General features: G+C 37.9%; 1 protein-coding gene across 1 annotated transcript; it reads left to right on the top strand.

Moving 5' to 3' along the window:
- Nucleotides 1–6,193: 6,193 nt before the first annotated feature.
- Nucleotides 6,194–16,700, top strand: LOC125231191. The gene is made up of 4 exons (XM_048136561.1): nucleotides 6,194–6,448; nucleotides 6,643–6,844; nucleotides 13,510–13,669; nucleotides 15,321–16,700. Exons 1-4 carry the CDS (start codon nucleotides 6,199–6,201, stop codon nucleotides 15,486–15,488), a joined length of 780 nt encoding a protein of 259 aa, XP_047992518.1. The 5' UTR covers nucleotides 6,194–6,198; the 3' UTR covers nucleotides 15,489–16,700.
- The last annotated feature ends 3,621 nt before the right edge of the window (nucleotides 16,701–20,321 follow it).

The raw sequence follows: 20,321 nt of genomic DNA on the forward strand, positions 1-20,321 counted from the left end.
TTTTTGAGGTTTACAATTCGTTTATTTTTCTACTTATTGAAAAGACTTGTGTCTGTTGTTTTTAAACAAAAATGAATAAACGCCCTTTTGGGCTTGTTGGAACAAGTATTATGCAAAGCTCAGTTAGTCCCCAGACAGCGTCGTTAGGCACGAGCCTATCCTCTAAGTCTCGTATTTTCGTCATTTAAATACAGAATAATTATCAACTTAAAGTAACAATGAAAGCTGACTGTACAAATTACAAGCTGATCTCAAGCCACGGGTCGTCGGGTCGAGTGTTCCTTGACAATGCTTTGAAACCAGTGCTTTGTTTCAAGCTTTTTCAAGCCTCGTCTTACTGAAACACGAAGTTTGCAAGAAAAAAAACAATAGTACCTAATGTTAATTTTCATGGTATTATGTCTGAAATTCTTACATTTTAGGCACGTAGAACAAATAGTTCAATTGTAGAATCTCTGTTTTGAAATAGAATTGAAGCAACATTGGGTTAAAATAGATTTTTTTTTAATACTACTTCGGTGGCAAACAAGCATACGGTCCGCCTGATCACCGTTACCTATGGACGCCTGCAACTCAAGAAGTGTCACGTACGCGTTGCCAACCCATTAGAAACATGTACACTCCTTTTTGCTGTGTTAAGTACACAGCAAAAGGAGTGTACAAGTTCCAAGGAGGTTTTGGGTTGCCGACGAAATATGTTGGATTGCATGTTTACTTACAATTCCGGCATGATAGGCTGACGTCTGTAATACGGGCGTTTCTAAATCACTAGCTAAATTCGAATTGGGACAACTTAATCGTAGTCGATTCCATCAATAGCTTGAACGATTTTATAAAACGATTTACTAGATAAGCAATTATCACGAACTTCTCGGATTTTATGTAATATGCAATTAATCAAGTCTACTAACTAGAATATTATAATAACATTGTATGTCGATACTTGTTCGCTATTGAATATTGAACTAAGGACGTTGGGCATGTGTAGTGTGTATATCCATTTGTCTACAATAAGAATAATCCATGCGCGGTAGGTAATGATTTCATTATCGGTTCTGCGCACTTCGCAGAATTTAAACAAAAGATCGTTTCCATAATAGGTTAGGTTACATAATACATAATGTATATCTATCTACCCACTCATCTATTACTATCAACGTCAAGAGATTTTGATGAAAGAGCGAAGATAGATTGTAGGTATGATGGAATCCAAAAGAAAACGTTCGGATACGTGTTTCAAAAGGAAATCCGCCAAATTAAAGGATAACCACAAAATTAAAATTTTGAAAAAACCCCGACCGCAACATAGTGGACTGATTTTCATGAAACATGGCTACGAACACTCCCGAATAACTCAGCTTTGAAACAAAAAAAAACTAAATCCAAATCGGTTCATCCATTCGGGAGCTACGATGCCACAGACAGACACTTCAAACAAATAACACCCCGTCGTTTTTGCATCGGGGGTTAAAAAAAAGTTTCTATGATAGAAAATACTTTAAATACAAAAAATCAACGTGTTATTTCTTTATAACCTTTCCAATCTTCGTCAGATTTCAGGAGAATACCGATCCGTCGTCCCACGCAAGCACGTGTCGCACTCACGTGTCATTTCTCTTGGGTTTAAACTTGTATTATATATATATATATATATTCTGTGGTTTAAACGTATAATCAGTAGCCTTGCCTTTCTAACCGCGCCCTTCAATGATAGTAATGGCAGCCTTGCTCCGTTGCCAACGCAATATTAATTAGGTCTCATTATGTTGCCTTTACCTTGCATATTCGCACGGTAGGCAACGTGGTTGCTGTGCAGTTATGGGTAAAAAATCTGCTACAGCTGCAGGCGTAAAGTTAAATTAATGGTACCGAAAAATGCAAAAATTTAGTTTTATTTTTAAGAGGTATATAATAATTCAAGTGTGTTTAGTTATATTTTAATAAATTATTAAAAGCATCTAGTAAAGGAAAGTAGAAACACTCTTGCATATACGTCAGACTGGTAACGACCTAAGGAATGTAAAATGATACTACACTCTACAAGTCTACAGATCTAACTTTTCTTTCAAAATGGAAACTAGCTAAGTATACAACGACCTTTAATCTAAATAACGACGTCCTTTCTCAGAGCTTGAAGCAGCCAAACCCTATTGTAACTAGCTCGAGGCACTTCTAGTTAACATTGGCCCGGTTCTCGCATGAAATCACTCTGATAAATAGACTATTTGTCTGAGTAGGTACATTATTGGGAAGATAATGTAGCCATTATATCGATTCGTTTAGATCCTATGGAAAGAAAGCTTTCTTAAATTATTTTATAGTGTTTCTTTCAATTGAAAAACTATGTAGGTTCATTTTAACTCGTTTGTTAATTCATGATAAGGGCATTTAGGTATAAGTATCTGTTATCGTTTATACATATTTTAGATAAAATAGCTATAGGTTTCGCAAACTATCGCATGGATACTAGAGATTAATGATTTCCGTCAGAGTACCGTACTTATCTAAAAAAACTTTACCTATAACTAAGTATAGTGTCACTCATGATGACGCGCAGATTTCTCAGATCTAACCTTTTATAACATTATAAATAAATAAATAAATGCCCTTACCGGGATTCGAACCCGGGACCGCGGCGTAGCAGGCAGGGTCACTACGCGCTAGGCCAGACTGGTCGTCATTATAATACAAGGTTTATACGAGTACCTAGTCGTTCGTCGATCTCATCGACGTAGGTACTCGAATTTTCCTCTCATCTACTCTAAGGTTGGCCAAAAGACATCACTTATTGAGATGAGTTCGCCTTCGTACTTCTATTCCTGTAAATGTAATGGGAACCTGAAATGGTGTAGGCACATGATTAATACTACTATATATTTAGGATAGGAACCCGTGTTGCGGCGTGTTGACGCCTAAGATGTCCCGGTTATTTTCAGCTTACCCACTTTAAATTTGATAGGGGAAGATGGGATAAGATTGGGTTGGGACTTTAAGCTATTTCAAAAACGAAACCCTAATGTGTCTAGGAACATCTACTTTTGTAAGAGCTTAAATTATGTTTCCACATTCGTTAGTCCTATAAACAAATTTTATATTAGAAATGAGAAATATAAAAAATAAAGTTAACGACAGGTAGCTTATATAATAATACCCGGTAAACTTGGCAGGCGTTACGTCTACGGTAATTTCTCAAGCCATAAGACCTGTCCAGGGTTAAGCCATCACCGACAAACCCACTGACCTGACCCACTTACTGCTTATCGCAAATTACTGCGTTAGAATGACTGCATTTCCGTCAGTACACATCCTAGTATTAATAGTGCATTTAGTTTAGTACTAAATTGGTGTATTGGGTATTACCGGATATTATTATTAGGTAGGTATAGGACACTCTTACAAGTTACACCTGACTGAGTCCCACGGTAAGCTCAAGATGGCTTGTGTTGTGAGAACTCGGACGATATATACAATATAAAAATACAGAGAAAACATCCATGACTCCGGAACAATTATCTGTGCTCATCACACAAATAAATACCCTTACCAGGTTTCGAACTCACGACCGCGGTTTAGCAGGCAGGGTCTGACTATGCACTAGGCCAGACCGACCAGTCGTCAAATAATAATATCTACTTATTGCCGATTATCTGTGTTCTAGGTGACATAACTAAAGGTATTTCAGATTATTTCGTGATAGGTACCTAATCGTGATAGTGTACCTATGGTTATCAATTCTCTGTATTTTAGAAGATGCATGACTATTTCCTTAGCTCACTTGACTCAATTGCATTGACCTAGAATCCATAAAAATAGTTCGTCTGTCCGTCCGGCCGCATGCCAAACACAAACCAATTCGTCTACCCATCACTATTTTAAACGTCAGATACATAATTACACATGCCGTAAGGTGAAACTTGCCGACATGCCTTAGTTATTTTAAATTTAGGATCAAAGAAACGATTTCCATATGTGCTTATAGTACCTAGAGAGCTTTCTGTTGATGCCAACTCGATGATTGGAATGCACTTATCGAATACTTGAACACAACGTCACGATTTATTTCAGATTTCGTGTTAGTTTGTAAGAAAACGGCTACTTATATACATAAAGTTCTTCAAACTGTTGCAAACTCATAAGACAGCTAAAGTTTTGTCTATTTATGAAACTGCTTTGACAATCAAAGATTGTCATAATAATTTTAAATCGAGTCACTCACGTCATAAAATTAATTCAAATTTCGTGAGTGACCCGATTCAGAATACTTAGTCGTAAATTTTTTATGCAACTGAACTGGTAGTTTATTTAACTTGACTGAGCGATAGGTAATTTTCTCTAGACAAAGTACTAGTCTAAACTGAAAGTATCTAGATAAAAAACCCTACTAGCGCAGAATATATAATAGTACACGTCTACTAGTATGTCCCCGTCACTGTCACTAACGAAACGAATAGGTTTCCCCGGTAACCTAGTATTTTACATCCATAAAAAACCTTTCCACTGCAATACATCCTCGAGGTAGTGTGGTCATAAATTGTGGCTGCCATTCGAAGATGTATGTACTTACTTTACGGTGCCGCTGTTCCTGCAGTGAATAGAAAAATGTTCGATAGTAGAACACGGTTTAACGTACTTGTGGCTCGTAAATAAAATGGACCATCACATAAAATGAGTTGCTCATTTAATTATTAGTTAAAAAAAATTAAAATCTACAATTAAATTTATATTTTACTTGTTAAGTAAACTTCCGTGAGTAGGTACCTATTTTCGGGTCACTCACATACTTTTAATCTACTTTAAATCTCGAGTTACCCGATTTTAATTAATCTGAAAATAAATATTTGTTAGCCTAGTTGAAATAGTTAAATGCTGAACTAAGTAATAAAACTAATAAATAAATAGAAGAAATTAGAAAACTCCACGTTTGTTAAATCTACTCAGACGATGCTTCCAATTTTATTAAAGTAGGTTATAAATACGAGCCTAATAAATCACCTTTTACTCTTAATACGGTATTGTAAACATGAAGATGTTGATTTTATTCCAAACACGGTAAACATGAGTAATCGAGTAAATTAAGTAGGCTGGAGTAGGTAACGAAGCCTTGAAACGTCTTCCCAAAGATACACACTGATAGCGTCGGCTGAAATTCAGCGCAAATACCTTTGGAGTGAGAGCGCAAATACCATTAGGCTACCTTGGTAGTAAAACGATGTTTAGCCTTTGATCCTTTTAGCACTTAAGACCTTTATGTTATTGGTTGAATAGTAAAGCGTTGTGAAATGTAAATATTGCCTAATTTTGCTTTGAACACATCAAACGTAACTTGGAACAAATTTAGTTTGAAGCTGTGTAAGTAGTGTAGATAAAATAATTGAGTTAGGTAATGATAATTATGTAGATACTTAATTAGAAAAGCAATATTAATTATTATCATTTGTGTGCCGAGATATCATTACTCGTGTACACTGATTGCTACTGCACTTTGCACTAAAGTTTATCAATTATAACTAGGTACATAAGTAATTAGATAATTTCTACTATAAGTAACATCTTTCTATATCAAATCATTGTATCTTATCTAGTGCACAGCATTTCGTACGTAATGTGAGCATTATATGTGATTTTTTTGTACTCACCCACAGTGGTTTTTTGACATGAATCACGTCACGTTGTTAAATAATACTCTCCTTGTTTCCAGAGCTTGAACATTTGTCACCATTCGTGCTAGAGAGGCAGCGTGAGGCGCACGCGCTCCTGCAGGCGCCCCGCGCCGATGGCTGCTGCGCGCGCGCGCGGCGCGATGAGCGCGAGCACCACGCCGAGGAGGAGCCGGCCGGGCCGGCCGTGGGCCGCTGGGGCGCCGAGTGGCCGAGTTGACTCGCTTCGGAGCCGCGCGCCCCGGCCCGCGATGTGACCCGCCCGCCCCTGCCGCCCGCGCGGTGGGGCCTCCAGCGCACCCCGCTGGACCTGACCTCCTCGACCCATGAGGAGCTCGTCACGCTCGCCGAAGCCGAGCTGCGCCGGCTCCTCGTCGCGGACAACTATGACTCCGTCAGCAACTTCATCTCGCTGTTCGACGCTTTCGAGAAGCGGAAGGAGCCGTTGTACGACGTTTATGAGAGCTACAAGCCGCCGATAAGAGCTAAGAAACACACGTGCGTCGGCTTAGGCTTCGAGCTGATCAGGCGTTGGCGCGCTATGGACCCTGAGTTCCCCGGGCTGGCTAAAGCGACAGCCTTACTCTCCTGTGAGGAGGCAGTGGTGGATGTCCGGGGATACGTCACGAGTGGAGACAGCCCGACGGCGGTGGTGGAGGCGGAGAAGGAGCACGTGATGGTGGGAGTCCAGATCAAGGTGGACGGAAGGCCGGGACTGCTGCTGGCCGATCCGGGGTACCACGTGCCCAGGGTCGTCACTGTTATGCAGGACGGACTTTATCCTCACACAGGTAAGACTACTCTCTACTTCCATGTAGCCATTTATTCTTCTCCTGAGATCTAAATATCGCATCCCGTCCCCTCGAAAATCAATCCTCTGCAATAGACGAAAAACTATTGTTTGTCATGACTGTCATGAGTCATCAAGCCTATTACGTCTAAAACTGCACATATTCAGTGACTAAAACTTCATTTCAACCCACAGGCTGGTTCACCCAAACCGACGACCAGTTCCTCAAGGAATACAGTTACGCCTTCAGCCCCCACAACTCCAACTACGTGGAATGGCGGGAGAGGACCACTCGCGACGGCAATGTGAAGCGCCAGACGTCTCTAGTTTACACCGCAAGGCCGTATCTGGATGGCGTCAACGTCACTGAGAGGAGGAACCTTGTCTATAACTTTAGGTAAGATCAGTAAACTGCAACTATGACGAGTTAAGAGAGAAGACCACTCGGAACGGAAATTTAAATCGCCAGACCTCGCTAAATTTACACCGCGAGGCCGTATCTTGTATCTTGATCGCGTCAATTTTAAGGACAGGAGGAACCTTGTAGATATACAACTTTGGGTAATAATAAATTGGCGGCTAGGTCGGATGCGTTTTTTAATCCAAACGCTATTACTGCAAACTGAAACTACCCTCTACTCGGAACAAATAAATCCTGTTTTAACACACCGATCTCGATTTAGGCAATTATAAATAAATAAATGTCCAGTCGAATACAGCTAAGGGACAAGATCACAAGAAAATGTGACATTTAGACACTTTATAAAGTCTTATCCGACAAACCTACAATTAAATTATCGCTTTTCTGATGGCCAAAATGAGGTATTGCCATGTCAATCATTGGCCAACCTCAAAGTGTTTCATGTTTGACTTTCGCATAATCATCATCGTCTCATGGAAGGTCAGAGTCTGCCTTGGCAACGACATTTGCATAATGTAGGGTAGTATTTCGGCGGTTCCGGGGCAACCTGATGAATCCTACGCCGAGTCAGACGACGCAACGGAGTCACGCTATTACGTCGTGGTCGTCGCCCAAATCTTATGTTTAATTTGTGTCTCTTTTTAACACGCTTTTATTAGGTCGTCGTGTATGTAACTATGTATGTAATGGAATCTAAGGAAGCTAATTTAACCATCTTCCAGGAGTCGTAGCGTAATGAAAATTGGCAGCTATATGTAGTTCCGATGACAATACAATAATATGGTACTGTTGAGCTGATCTGATGATGGAGTCGGAAGATATGAATTGGAACTACATGATGGAACATCGTATCATAGCCGTTTTTGGGTTTCTTAGAAAAGTCTTGTAATGAACTTTGACTACAATTAGGTTTCAAGGTCTGATGATGAAGCCGAAAGATATGAACTGGAACTACATGATGGAACATCGTATCATAGCTGTTTTTGGGTTTCTTAGAAAAGTCTTGTAATGAACTTTGACTACGATTAGGTTTCAAGGTCTGATGATGGAGCCGGAAGATATGAACTGGAACTACATGATGGAACATCGTATCATAGCTGTTTTTGGGCTTCTTAGGAAAGTCTTGTAATGAACTTTGACTACTATTAGGTCTCAAGGTCTGATGATGGAGCCGGAAGATATGAACTGGAACTACATGATGGAACATCGTATCATAGCTGTTTTTGGGCTTCTTAGAAAAGTCTTGTAATGAACTTTGACTACGATTAGGTTTCAAGGTCTGATGATGGTGCCGGAAGATAAGAACAGAAAAAAGGGGGGGGCTCGAGGGGGAAGCATGAAAGAAAGATCAACGTAGTATTTAAGATAAGTTGGGTTAGCGTTTTTTTGTGACCTTTAAGAGCAAACAAAGGGGGGCTCGGGGGGCGAAGCCCCCCGCATGAAAGAACGATCAACGTTGTATTTAAAATAAGTTGGGTTAGGGTTTTCTTGTGACCCTTAAGAGTAACGAAAAGGGGGGCTCGGGGGGCGAAGCCCCCCCGCACAAAAGAAAGATCAACGTAGTATTTAAAATAAGTTGGGTTAGGGTTTTCTTGTGACCCTTAAGAGTAACGAAAAGGGGGGCTCGGGGGGCGAAGCCCCCGCACAAAAGAAAAATCAACGTAGTATTTAAAATAAGTTGGGTTAGCGTTTTCTTGTGACCTTTAAGAGCAAACAAAGGGGGGCTCGGGGGGCGAAGCCCCCCGCATGAAAGAAAGATCAACGTAGTATTTAAGATAAGTTGGGTTAGCGTTTTCTTGTGACCTTTAAGAGCAAACAAAGGGGGGCTCGGGGGCGAAGCCCCCGCATAAAAGATAAACGTTGTATTTAAAATAAGTTGGGTTAGGGTTTTCTTGTTACCCTTAAGAGTAACGAAAAGGGGGCTCGGGGGCGAAGCCCCCGCATAAAAAAAAAAGTTTAACGTAGTATTTAAAATAAGTTGGGTTAGCGTTTTCTTGTGACCTTTAAGAGCAAACAAAGGGGGGCTCGGGGGCGAAGCCCCCGCATAAAAGAAAGATCAACGTTGTATTTAAAATAAGTTGGGTAATGGTTTTCCTGTGACCCTTCAGAGCATATAAAGGGGGCTCGGGGGGCGAAGCCCTCCGCATGAAAGAAAGATAAACGGTGTATTTAAAATAAGTTGGGTTAGGGTTTTCTTGTTACCCTTAAGAGTAACGAAAAGGGGGGCTCGGGGGGCGAAGCCCCCCGCATAAAAAAAAGATTAACGTTGTATTTAAAAGAAGTTGGGTTAGGGTTTTCTTGTTACCCTTAAGAGCAACGAAAAGGGAGGCTCGGGGAGCGAAGCCCCCCGCATAAAAAAAAAGATTAACGTAGTATTTAAAATAAGTTGGGTTAGCGTTTTCTTGTGACCTTTCAGAGCAAACAAAGGGGGGCTCGGGGAGCGAAGCCCCCCGCATAAAAGAAAGATCAACGTTGTATTTAAAATAAGTTGGGTTAAGGTTTTCTTGTGATCCTTAAGAGTAAAGAAAAGGGGGCTCGGGGGCGAAGCCCCCGCATGAAAGAAAGATCAACGTAGTATTTAGAATAAGTTGGGTTAGCGTTTTCTTGTGACCTTTAAGAACAAACAAAGGGGGCTCGGGGGCGAAGCCCCCCGCATAAAAGAAAGATAAACGTTGTATTTAAAATAAGTTGGGTTAGTGTTTTCTTGTTACCCTTAAGAGTAACGAAAAGGGGGCTCGGGGGCGTAGCCCCCGCATAAAAAAAGATTAACGTAGTATTTAAAATAAGTTGGGTTAGCGTTTTCTTGTGACCTTTCAGAGCAAACAAAGTGGGGCTCGGGGGGCGTTCGCCCCCCGCATAAAAGAAAGATCAACGTTGTATTTAAAATAAGTTGGGTTAAGGTTTTCTTGTGATCCTTAAGAGTTAAGAAAAGGGGGGCTCGGGGGCGAAGCCCCCCGCATGAAAGAAAGATCAACGTAGTATTTAAGATAAGTTGGGTTAGCGTTTTCTTGTGCCTTTTAAGAGCAAACAAAGGGGGCTCGGGGGGCGAAGCCCCCCGCATGAAAGAAAGATCAACGTAGTATTTAAGATAAGTTGGGTTATCGTTTTCTTGTGACTTTTAAGAGCAAACAAAGGGGGCTCGGGGGCGAAGCCCCCGCATAAAAGAAAGATCAACGTTGTATTTAAAATAAGTTGGGTAATGGTTTTTCTGTGACCCTTCAGAGCATATAAAGGGGGGCTCGGGGGGGCGAAGCCCCCCGAATGAAAGAAAGATCAACGTAGTATTTAAGATAAGTTGGGTTATCGTTTTCTTGTGACTTTTAAGAGCAAACAAAGGGGGGCTCGGGGGCGAAGCCCCCGCATAAAAGAAAGATAAACGTTGTATTTAAAATAAGTTGGGTTACGGTTTTCTTGTTACCCTTAAGAGTAACGAAAAGGGGGGCTCGGGGGCGAAGCCCCCCACATAAAAAAAAGATTAAAGTAGTATTGAAAATAAGTTGGGTTAGCGTTTTCTTGTGACCTTTCAGAGCAAACAAAGGGGGGCTCGGCGGGCGAAGCCCCCCGCATAAAAGAAAGATCAACGTTGTATTTAAAATAAGTTGGGTTAAGGTTTTCTTGTGATCCTTAAGAGTAAAGAAAAGGGGGGCTTAGGGGGCGAAGCCCCCCGCATGAAAGAAAGATCAACGTAGTATTTAGAATAAGTTGGGTTGGCGTTTTCTTGTGACCTTTAAGAGCAAACAAAGGGGGGCTCGGGGGGCGAAGCCCCCCTCATAAAAGAAAGATCAACGTTGTATTTAAAATAAGTTGGGTAATGGTTTTCCTGTGACCCTTAAGAGCAAATAAAGGGGGGCTCGGCAAAAAAGAAATACTTAAATTTTGTTTGAATTATTTTAAATGTGACAATATTTTCTAATCGATTCAAACAAAATCCCACTAGCTGAGAGCTTCAAAACAATGTATGGCGAAAGTATGTCTCTCTAATGTCTTCAAAAAGTCCGCGATGGCACATGTCTATATTGTCTATCTTTTACGGATAACTTACTAGGTATAAACATTTTTATGATAATGCCGTAATAAGAAGGTAGCCGCTAGTTATTATTAAGTAGCAATTAGCAATAAGTACACGTTAAGCCACAAATGGCATGTAAAATCCGCCTACTTGAAATAAATTTATGTATAAATGTTAAAAGTATTTCATTATTAATGACTAAAAAGTATAAAATAAATTAATAGTTTAAAAAACACTATAAAACACGCTTTTATAAATGCACGTAAAAGCCAAAAATAAATTATGGATCGTTCAAGTTGTCTCTATTTGTGAGCTGAAGTTTAAAAACTATGTGCTTTTAATTATAATATTTGATTGTAAAAGCGTGGGGCGCTGGAACAGGAAAGACTTTCTTGTAAACAAATACTAATCCTAACTTCCTGGCGAATGAAGTTGCATAAGAACATAACGTTTACATATGCCGCCTAAGGGTTACCAAAGAGAACCAAAGATATCTCGTCCACGAACAAGAACTCTGCATCCTGTCACTGTAGGGTGAGGTTGCCAACAATGAGCCACCAAAAATTTAAATCGTAATAAGTCAGTCATATTAGGTCCAAATTCAATTTTTTTTTATTCAGTGCATTTGTTATTTATCTAGCTCTAAATTTTCATCGTTATTTTTTAATAAAACTGAATAGAAGTCGAGATATTTTAGTTTTTTTAAAAGATGAACAATGGCTCATTGTGTACAATCTCTGGTACAGACTGAACCGGTACTATGTATTCAATGAACCGGCCTAGTACACAATGAACCTACCATTAATATTGCATATTATAATTGCATAGTTTTTGATAAATAATTGCAAAATATACAAACTGATTTAGGTAAATATGGGGCAATTTAATAAATACAACATTTACAATGTCAAAAATGCTTATTTATTTAAACTAAGAGTAGTTTACTAATGTAATCGTCACAATATTCTTCGTTATATGAAAAATAAAGTCTTGCACTTCAAAAAACTTAAATAATATACTATACTGTACTATACTGTATTTCTATGTCCTAACTTGTCTTATGTACAATAAAGTGTTTACATACATACATACATACATAATATATGTATTATCATATATTTTTGTACTATATAGTAACATTATATTAGATATATTTATATTAACTCTTAAACATGGCAAAAGTTGTACAAAATAGACCTTCCAAAGGCTAACTAGAGAATTACCTAGAGAACCTCCTGGTTCATTGAGTACTCTAGCCTTGTGGTTCAATGTGTGCTAGATATACATTTTCACTTTTTAAATTCGGTAAAAAATAAACGGCACAAGAAAGCCACATCAGTGAATGTCAAAAAGATAGAGAAATAGTCACTCCGCACAACTGATTAATTAGATAAATCAAACATAACTACATTCTGAGAAAATAAAAAAACTAAATACTTACTTTTTTTTGTTTTCTTGTCCAAAATCACAAAATACTTCACTACACGTGCAATTTCAACGCGGACCGGCCGCCGACTGGGGAGCGAGCGAGGGAACCTTAGCGGCGCGTGCCTATGTTCGCAGTGCAGTTTGGCAACGTCGCATTTTCGAATAAAACCGTTGGTTCCTTGTGTACCACTGGTTCTCTGTTGCCCACCTTACCCTAGACACTTTCCCCTTTTGTACTTTGATTACCGGAAAAAAGCGGCGTTCTAAGTGTCGGTGACTGTCGACTCTCCTCGCTACTAGCGCATATTTTGTCTGAGTTCGACAAACTGGTACCTACTTTGAACACTGACTTTTAATTGATTTGACTGTTTAATGTAGAACTTACTAGTCATGCTGAAACTCCAGTTAGCGCGTCAATCTGTGTAACCTCCTTCCCGTAACATAGCATAATTTGATTTATCAGCAAGTTATACAAAAAGTCTTTCCTGTTCCAGCGCCCCACGCTTTTACAATCAAATATTATAATTAAAAGCACATAGTTTTTAAACTTCAGCTCACAAATAGAGACAACTTGAACGATCCATAATTTATTTTTGGCTTTTACGTGCATTTATAAAAGCGTGTTTTATAGTGTTTTTTAAACTATTAATTTATTAGGTTCCGTAGTCAACTAGGAACCCTTATAGTTTCGCCATGTCTGTCTGTCCGTCCGTCCGTGGATAATCTCAGTGACCGTTAGGACTAGAAAGCTGAAATTTGGGTGGTTTTTTTTTCATTTCAACCCTAACGTGTGATATATTGTTGGAGAGGTATTTAAATTAATAGGGGTTTACTACAATCATTTTTTGATAATGCTTACAATTTCAGAAATAATCGCTCCTAATGTTTAAAAAATTCCCCCCCCCCCCTCTACCTTTTGAACCATAAGTTTAAAAAATATGAAAAAATCACAAAAGTACAAATTTATAAAGACTTTCTAGGAATATTATTTTGAACTTGATAAGTTGAACAGTTTTTGAAAAAAATACGGGAAACTACGGAACCCTACACTGAGCGAGGCCCGACACGCTCTTGGCCGGTTTTTTTTTATGTTTTCTGTATTTATCTTCTGCTTGTCTTGTTTTTATTCTATAGTTTCACAGTGCCGTGTAAACAGTAATGCTATGTTACTTTTTGATAATAATTGATTGTTTTTTTTTTCTAGGAGCCTCCTAGCCCGCGACCAGAAAGGCCAGCTAGTAGCCGGTCTGTACTTCCCCGTCGGCGCCCGCGGCAAAGACGCCTCCTTCACGATCTTCTTCGACACGGGGGCTGAGAAGCGGAAGACTAAACACAAGTTCAGCGTCTTCATTGACGAGATTGAGGTGAGTTATTGCTGTCTAAATTGGCTTCAAAAGCCTGTTTTAACCCTTAAATGCATGATTTTTTTCTTTAACTAGAAATTAATAATGTGATAGACAATGGTTTTCTGACTCTAGGAAAAATAATAAAAAAATATTTAACATCGATTTTAATACTAAATCAGTGTTAGAAGTAAAATTGGCTAAATCTTACTTATATAAATATATAATTACTAGTAAAATTTATAAGAAAACTTTTACTACTATTAAAAAGGTACACTATTTGAGAAACCCCTATGATAAAATGATTAAACATAAAATAGTTACTAACTCTGAAAAAATCTGCCTGAATCATGTACTAAAAATCACCATCATCCAGTTTTTTCACACTTTTCCGCCATTTTTTCTTAAATAAAAACATTATTTTCAACCATTTAAGAAAAAATGGCGGAAAAGTGTGAAAAAACTGGATGATGATCCTACAGATCTAAGAAAAATAAATAAAAAAGTCCAGCTTATATTTTGGCGAGTTTATTAAAAAATACATGCATTGTAGCCAAATGGCAACAATATGCATTTAAGGGTTAAGTTATCAGATTCCTAGCCCGGATTGTAATTTAATACTGGTTTTAGTGTCACTAAAACCAGCCTAAGGAGTCGCATATTATCATATTACGACACAGCGGGGTAGTAGGTACTAAATGTGACAAAGCCATGTTAAAGGGGTGCAAAAAAGCATTAAAAAATCAACGAATTTTGCATGACAAAATATGAGAGAGAACATTTCTCATGAACAACTCTATTCTAAATTGCTTTTCAATGTAATACCTGAACGTAATCCAAGCTATAAACCGAGCTCTAGTTTGTCGGTTAGATCGGATGCGTTTTTTAATACAAACGGTATCATTGCGAACTGAAACTACCCTCTACATCGAATGCTGTTTTAACTCAATAATCTCAATTTAATTCCAGTGTATCGTTTAGTAACACTCATTTAATATCAACTCATAGTAAGGTAGTATTGTATAACTTAGACCATCTTAATCTTAAACTTTTGCATAATCTCTGTAAACCATCGTAAACTTTGGCACAATGTCTCGTCATTTAGGTATCCATTTGAAACTGTCTATTATTTTATTCATTATTATTTCAAGCCTGTTTACTTTACATAAGTAGCCGATCCTCTATATTTAACTGTCCATTACCTTCAATTTACCAAAACCTAAATGTTACTTATTTGACGTGGCCATGACGGCTTTTAAGTGAACAGAATAATTGATACTGTGAATTTTAAATTGTGCTGTCTGTTCAATTTATAATTTGAGTTCTTTGTGACTAAATTACACAAATAACGTATGCGGAGTTTGAATAAATAATCTAGGGCATTGTATGATTTACTGAAACCTCCATTTGACAAGGCAAAATCATTATTTATTACAGTCACTAGTCATTTCATTTATTATCACGGAATATCGAACTACCTGTTTTTATTTGTTAAGCGTGACAAACATATCAGGCTTGAGCGTCAACCATGCTTTTTTCCCTTTTCAACTTGATTTATAAGTGAATATTTTAGATAGGCAAGTAAAAATGTCTTCGAAAGACCTAAAGACCATACAAAAACAACCACATACGAAACAAATCAACAAACGTTTAACTTTAACCATTATTCCAGATCCCACAATCCCTCGCCGACGAGATCGAGCTCTGCAACAGCCAGATGAACTACCCGCAAGGCGAACTGCGGCGCATCCTCACCAAGCTCGCTAAGGTCGTCTCCCACCAGCCCTTCATTGAGCAAATGCTCGAGATCAACGAGGACATCTGCCGCATCAGCCTCTGACGAGAAAATGGCGTCCGCAAGATGGCCGACGCCACAGACTAAAACAAAATGGCGTCGGGGACATTCCCGCCGCCAAAGTGTTTAACTGTTTACCCCCGCTTCTTTTTAGATTAGCTCCTCTATATTTATAGGTATATTTATTATTGTATTTTGAAGTATCATTTAAATTTAATGTAGAATTTTGGTGATGGGATTATTTTACAATTTTAAATTATTACTTATACTTTGTAGGTTTAAATTTATATTATTTATTGGGATTGGTGAATTTACTTGATTTAGCAATACAATTTATTTGACGGAAATTTTGTTTCATTATACGCTTACCTATATAATCGCATAAATAAAAGACACTATTTATGGTATATAATTTACTATTTATTCCTAGTGATCACACAAAGATGAAAATTAAACCTAACATCAATAATACATCTAAAAATATTTTTACCATTCCTGTATTACATTAAATGGAATTTTTATAATAAGCTGAATAAACGATTAAATAAACTAAAGTACTTTATTGAACAAGTCAATACACGGTTTTGTGCGAAACTAATATTTTAAAGTCAGAAAAAGTGGAAAAACGAAATAAGTTTACTTTACATACATAAATAATCTATCTTAAGTATTTCTAATTACTTAACTTATACTTATTTGTGAACTTACACATGAGATTGGGTTAGTTTACCCGTTTTAGGTCGGTTGGGGTTAAATTAAACATGGGGCAAAACCGACTTTGATAACATTCCTGACAAGGGTCAAAATTATCAATTTTTTTCACACCCAACCTTATATCCGAAGTTAATCGTGATCGATAGGAGAAAATAACACATACCTTAAATATAACTGCCATATAGCAGTCAGTTTTTGGTTCTCAGAAAGAACCGTCTTTAACAAATAAAAAAAAAATACCAAGAAAGGGACCTGGAGAATCATAAAAAAATTTCAACCAGCTTTACTGCTAAGGTGTTAGATGAGTTATGTATGTTTTGGAAGTGGGTGCATTGATATATCTGGGAACGTAGCCAAATGCACAAACGCTCACGATTATATCTGTTTCGTAGCTATCTATCTCTATCGCTCTTGCGTATTGGCGCGACAGAGCCAGACTGCATTTCTGTCGGAGTCTGGCGTCGACGATTGCCATTCGGCTACGCAGGCTGATGATGACTGTACGCTTTAGTACATTACAATACAAGTGCAGAAAAGAGGAAATTCACAACGAGTGGCGATAAAGTTCGACACGAGTTACGAATTTCTTCTTCGCACTTGTAGCTATTGTACGTTTTTTTGTATTTAAGGCCCTTTGAAGTTTCTACATAGGGGCATTTTCAGAATTTGGGACCCCCCATTAGCGTAAGTTGTTAACAAAAATTTACTCGCTGTCAGTTTTGTGACGATAATGAAGCATAAAATTTGTCTAAATATTCACTTTTTCACATTCTAAATGTAGATTATCACTTAAAGTTTATGTAATTAACACGAAAACAATATTTTAATAGAAATTTCATGCTTAATTATCGTCACAAAACTGACAGTGAGTTAATTTTTGTAAACAACTTACGCTAATTGGGGGTCCCAAATTCTGAGAATGCCCATAGGCACATAAAGGACTACTTCCAGGACTAAAAAAGATGTATTTAAAACAACTGCTTAACCCTTGAAGAGTTATTCAAATTTGAATTTTGACATGCTGTCATTAGAGTCAAAAATAGATGATGCATATATACATAAAACTATGCATGTAAGGGTTAATAATTTCCCAAGATACCCCGAACCACTTTCTTGGGATTATTTTTCAGAAGTCAAACCAAAGTCTCATAAGTAATAATAGTTACAATAACTTATTTAATATGATATATCGTACCTACAGTATCTGAATACCTGTCCTTTCAGGTGGTGTAAGGTGAAATAAATTAAAAGGGGCTATGTTTTGCAAACTTTTCGGGGCAAGTAAAAGTTAAAATATTTTTTCTTGCAGCAGAAAATTTCTACCCAAGACCAGCCTGGGTAAAAGCGCACATAAAGAATGTTGTCTAAAAGTTCATATTAAAATAATTTTAATTTAGAATACGATCGAATAGTCCAAAAATCAAAAGTTCTACCCCTTTACTAAGAGTTAAAAAAAAGTAAGTTAAAAGGTTGGGAACCCCTGAGTTAAATTGCATTTTTAAATCTCCTTAACTCAGGAATTATAAAAAAAAACAATACAAGCGAGACGTAAGAATAACATGTCAACACACTTATAGTCATGAAATCTAACCGTCTATCATACACATATTCTATAAATTACACCGAATCCATACAAAAATAACGATCCATGACATGAAAAGTTAATCTAACTGTTTTACTATGCATAATAATGTTATGGTCAAAGCCCCTAGTGTAACTTTCATTCGAAAATACACATTTCTCTCAAAACTGAGAGTTACAAGTTACAAGAGGAAGTCTCTTTTCCAACTTGTCATATTAGACATTGACTACCACTTGTAAATTGTAACTTGTAGCTTCGAGAAATGGGCCCCAGGTCAGTTCACAAGAGCTGGCACGAATGGAGCGAATGAGTCAATGAAAATATGCATGTGTATGACAGATTAACCAATAAAATGGTAGCTCTTGCAACTGTATACCAAAGACATATGTAACTCCGTATAGACGGATAAAGTCTAAGAAAAAAACGTACCTCAAAGCCCTAGAGAAAGAGGTACGGTGGCCTACACTGAGAGAAATTTGCATTGTGAATTTAACAAGTTCGACTTGTTGCGGTTTATCCGTTTGAATCAGCCAAACGTATGTTTAAAACAATATGTGTCAGGTTGTTTTTATAAAATCGACTTGTTGATTCAAATATATTGCCGATTCAAATGACAAGTAGCTTGTTGTTTGAACCAAAGAGCACGTAGGCGCTATTTTAACCAAAAAACTTGTTGAACGAACATGAAAACTGGTTGTATTTTCTCTCAGTGTAGATGGCGTTACACCTTTGGGGAATGCTCGGCTAGATGACGCTAATATTAATATTTAACATTTTAACACATATCACGCTAACAATATGGGCCAAAACTGAGGTTCAAAAGTTTGAAGCTTATGTCGAGAGATGGCAGTCTATGCACTGTGATTACACATTTTATTTTGACAGTAACTCTCTATAATACTCGATCCTCTTTGCTATACTGATACAGGTGTTACTCACACAATCAAAGTTTTGTTCATTTCACTCGTGCTAGCTTTCGTGAACCGATCTGTACAAGTGCCGTAGCCGAATGGCACTGCCACGCGAAACGAAAACGAATCGCCGCGAAAGGTAGTCTGGCTCTGTCTAATAAACAAGAGCGATAGCGATAGATATCTACGAGCGTTTCGTTTCGTGAACAAACGTGCATTCGGCTGCGTACCCTGTACAGTTGTGAAACACAGCATTAATAATTAAGCGGGTGAGATGTTCAAATATACGTACACACAAATACGTCATTAAAGAAATAAATAAATATTGAGGACACTTTACACAGATCACCTTAGCCCCAAACTAAGCAAAGCTTGTACTATGGGTGCTAAGCGACGATATACATACTTAAATAGATAAATACATACTTATATACATAGAAAACATCCATGACTCAGGAACAAATATCTGTGCTCATCACACAAATAAATGCCCTTACCGGGATTCGAACCCAGGACCGCGGCATAGCAGGCAGGGTCACTACCGACTGAGCCAGACCGGTCTTTAGATACTATTGAACAGCTAACCCGTTTAACTACATTTGCTAACAGTCGATACGAGTATTGGACACTAGTATACAAAATTTACTCAATAATGGGTCGCTTTATATGGAATATACAAAACTACCCATTTTATTACTCTCGATTGTCTCGAGTCAACCAATTGGAACCCTAGGCCACTGTAGAACTATGTCATAGTGACGTTATAAATCCGATTGTAAGAAATCTCTTGCTGCTTGTCATTTTGACATGGTTGTAGAGTGGCCTAGGGTTCCAATTGGTTGACTGTACAACAGAAGCGACAATTGACAAGCTGTGATAGTTGTTATCATTTAGAATTTGTGTACGTAGCCCAACGCACAAACGCTCACGATAATATCCCTTTCGTAGCTATCTATCTCTATCGCTCTTGCATATTAGCGCGACAGAGCCAGACTACCTTTCTGCGGCGATTCGATTTCGTTTCGCGTCGCAGAAATGCCATTCGGCTAAGGGGCCTGCTCTCAAATATTTGTTTATATGTGGCGTTCCATGATTAAAGAATCTAATGCCTCATCTAAAATAAAGACGGCTATCTGTTAGAAGTCCTTGAAGCATCGACCCTTTTGGTGAGGAAAACCACATAATATATGATTTTTGTCACTTCACTTCTGTTATACTCAAACAACAAATTAAGAATATACGTGTAATTCTAGACAAGCAACTATTTATATCAAAGGGAATATCATTAATTGGGAATTTTCTTATTTTGAACACAGATTATAACTATATCCAATTTTTACAGGGTCTTTTATCTTTTAGCTTATTAGTTTTATGCCAAAGAATACTAAAGTGACCACTGACCACTTTGGATGCCATTGACGTAAATATTTTATGATAACAATTATATTGGCGCGCTTTACGTACATTTATGTGTGGTTTTATTCGATAATTTTGTCAGTCAAAGAAACGTTACTTTATCTTTATCTCATACTTTAGTTATTAGTAGATATTTCTTAATCTATTTATTGGTCTTTAAGATGACACCCCACCAAATACATTTGAAGAAACACTTTAAATAAAATTCCCCAAAACACCACGCCATATGTGTTTTTTGAAGTGGCGTTATCATAG

Source organism: Leguminivora glycinivorella, chromosome 11 (genome assembly GCF_023078275.1).
Source record: "Leguminivora glycinivorella isolate SPB_JAAS2020 chromosome 11, LegGlyc_1.1, whole genome shotgun sequence".
Classification (NCBI taxonomy): Eukaryota; Metazoa; Arthropoda; class Insecta; order Lepidoptera; family Tortricidae; genus Leguminivora; species Leguminivora glycinivorella.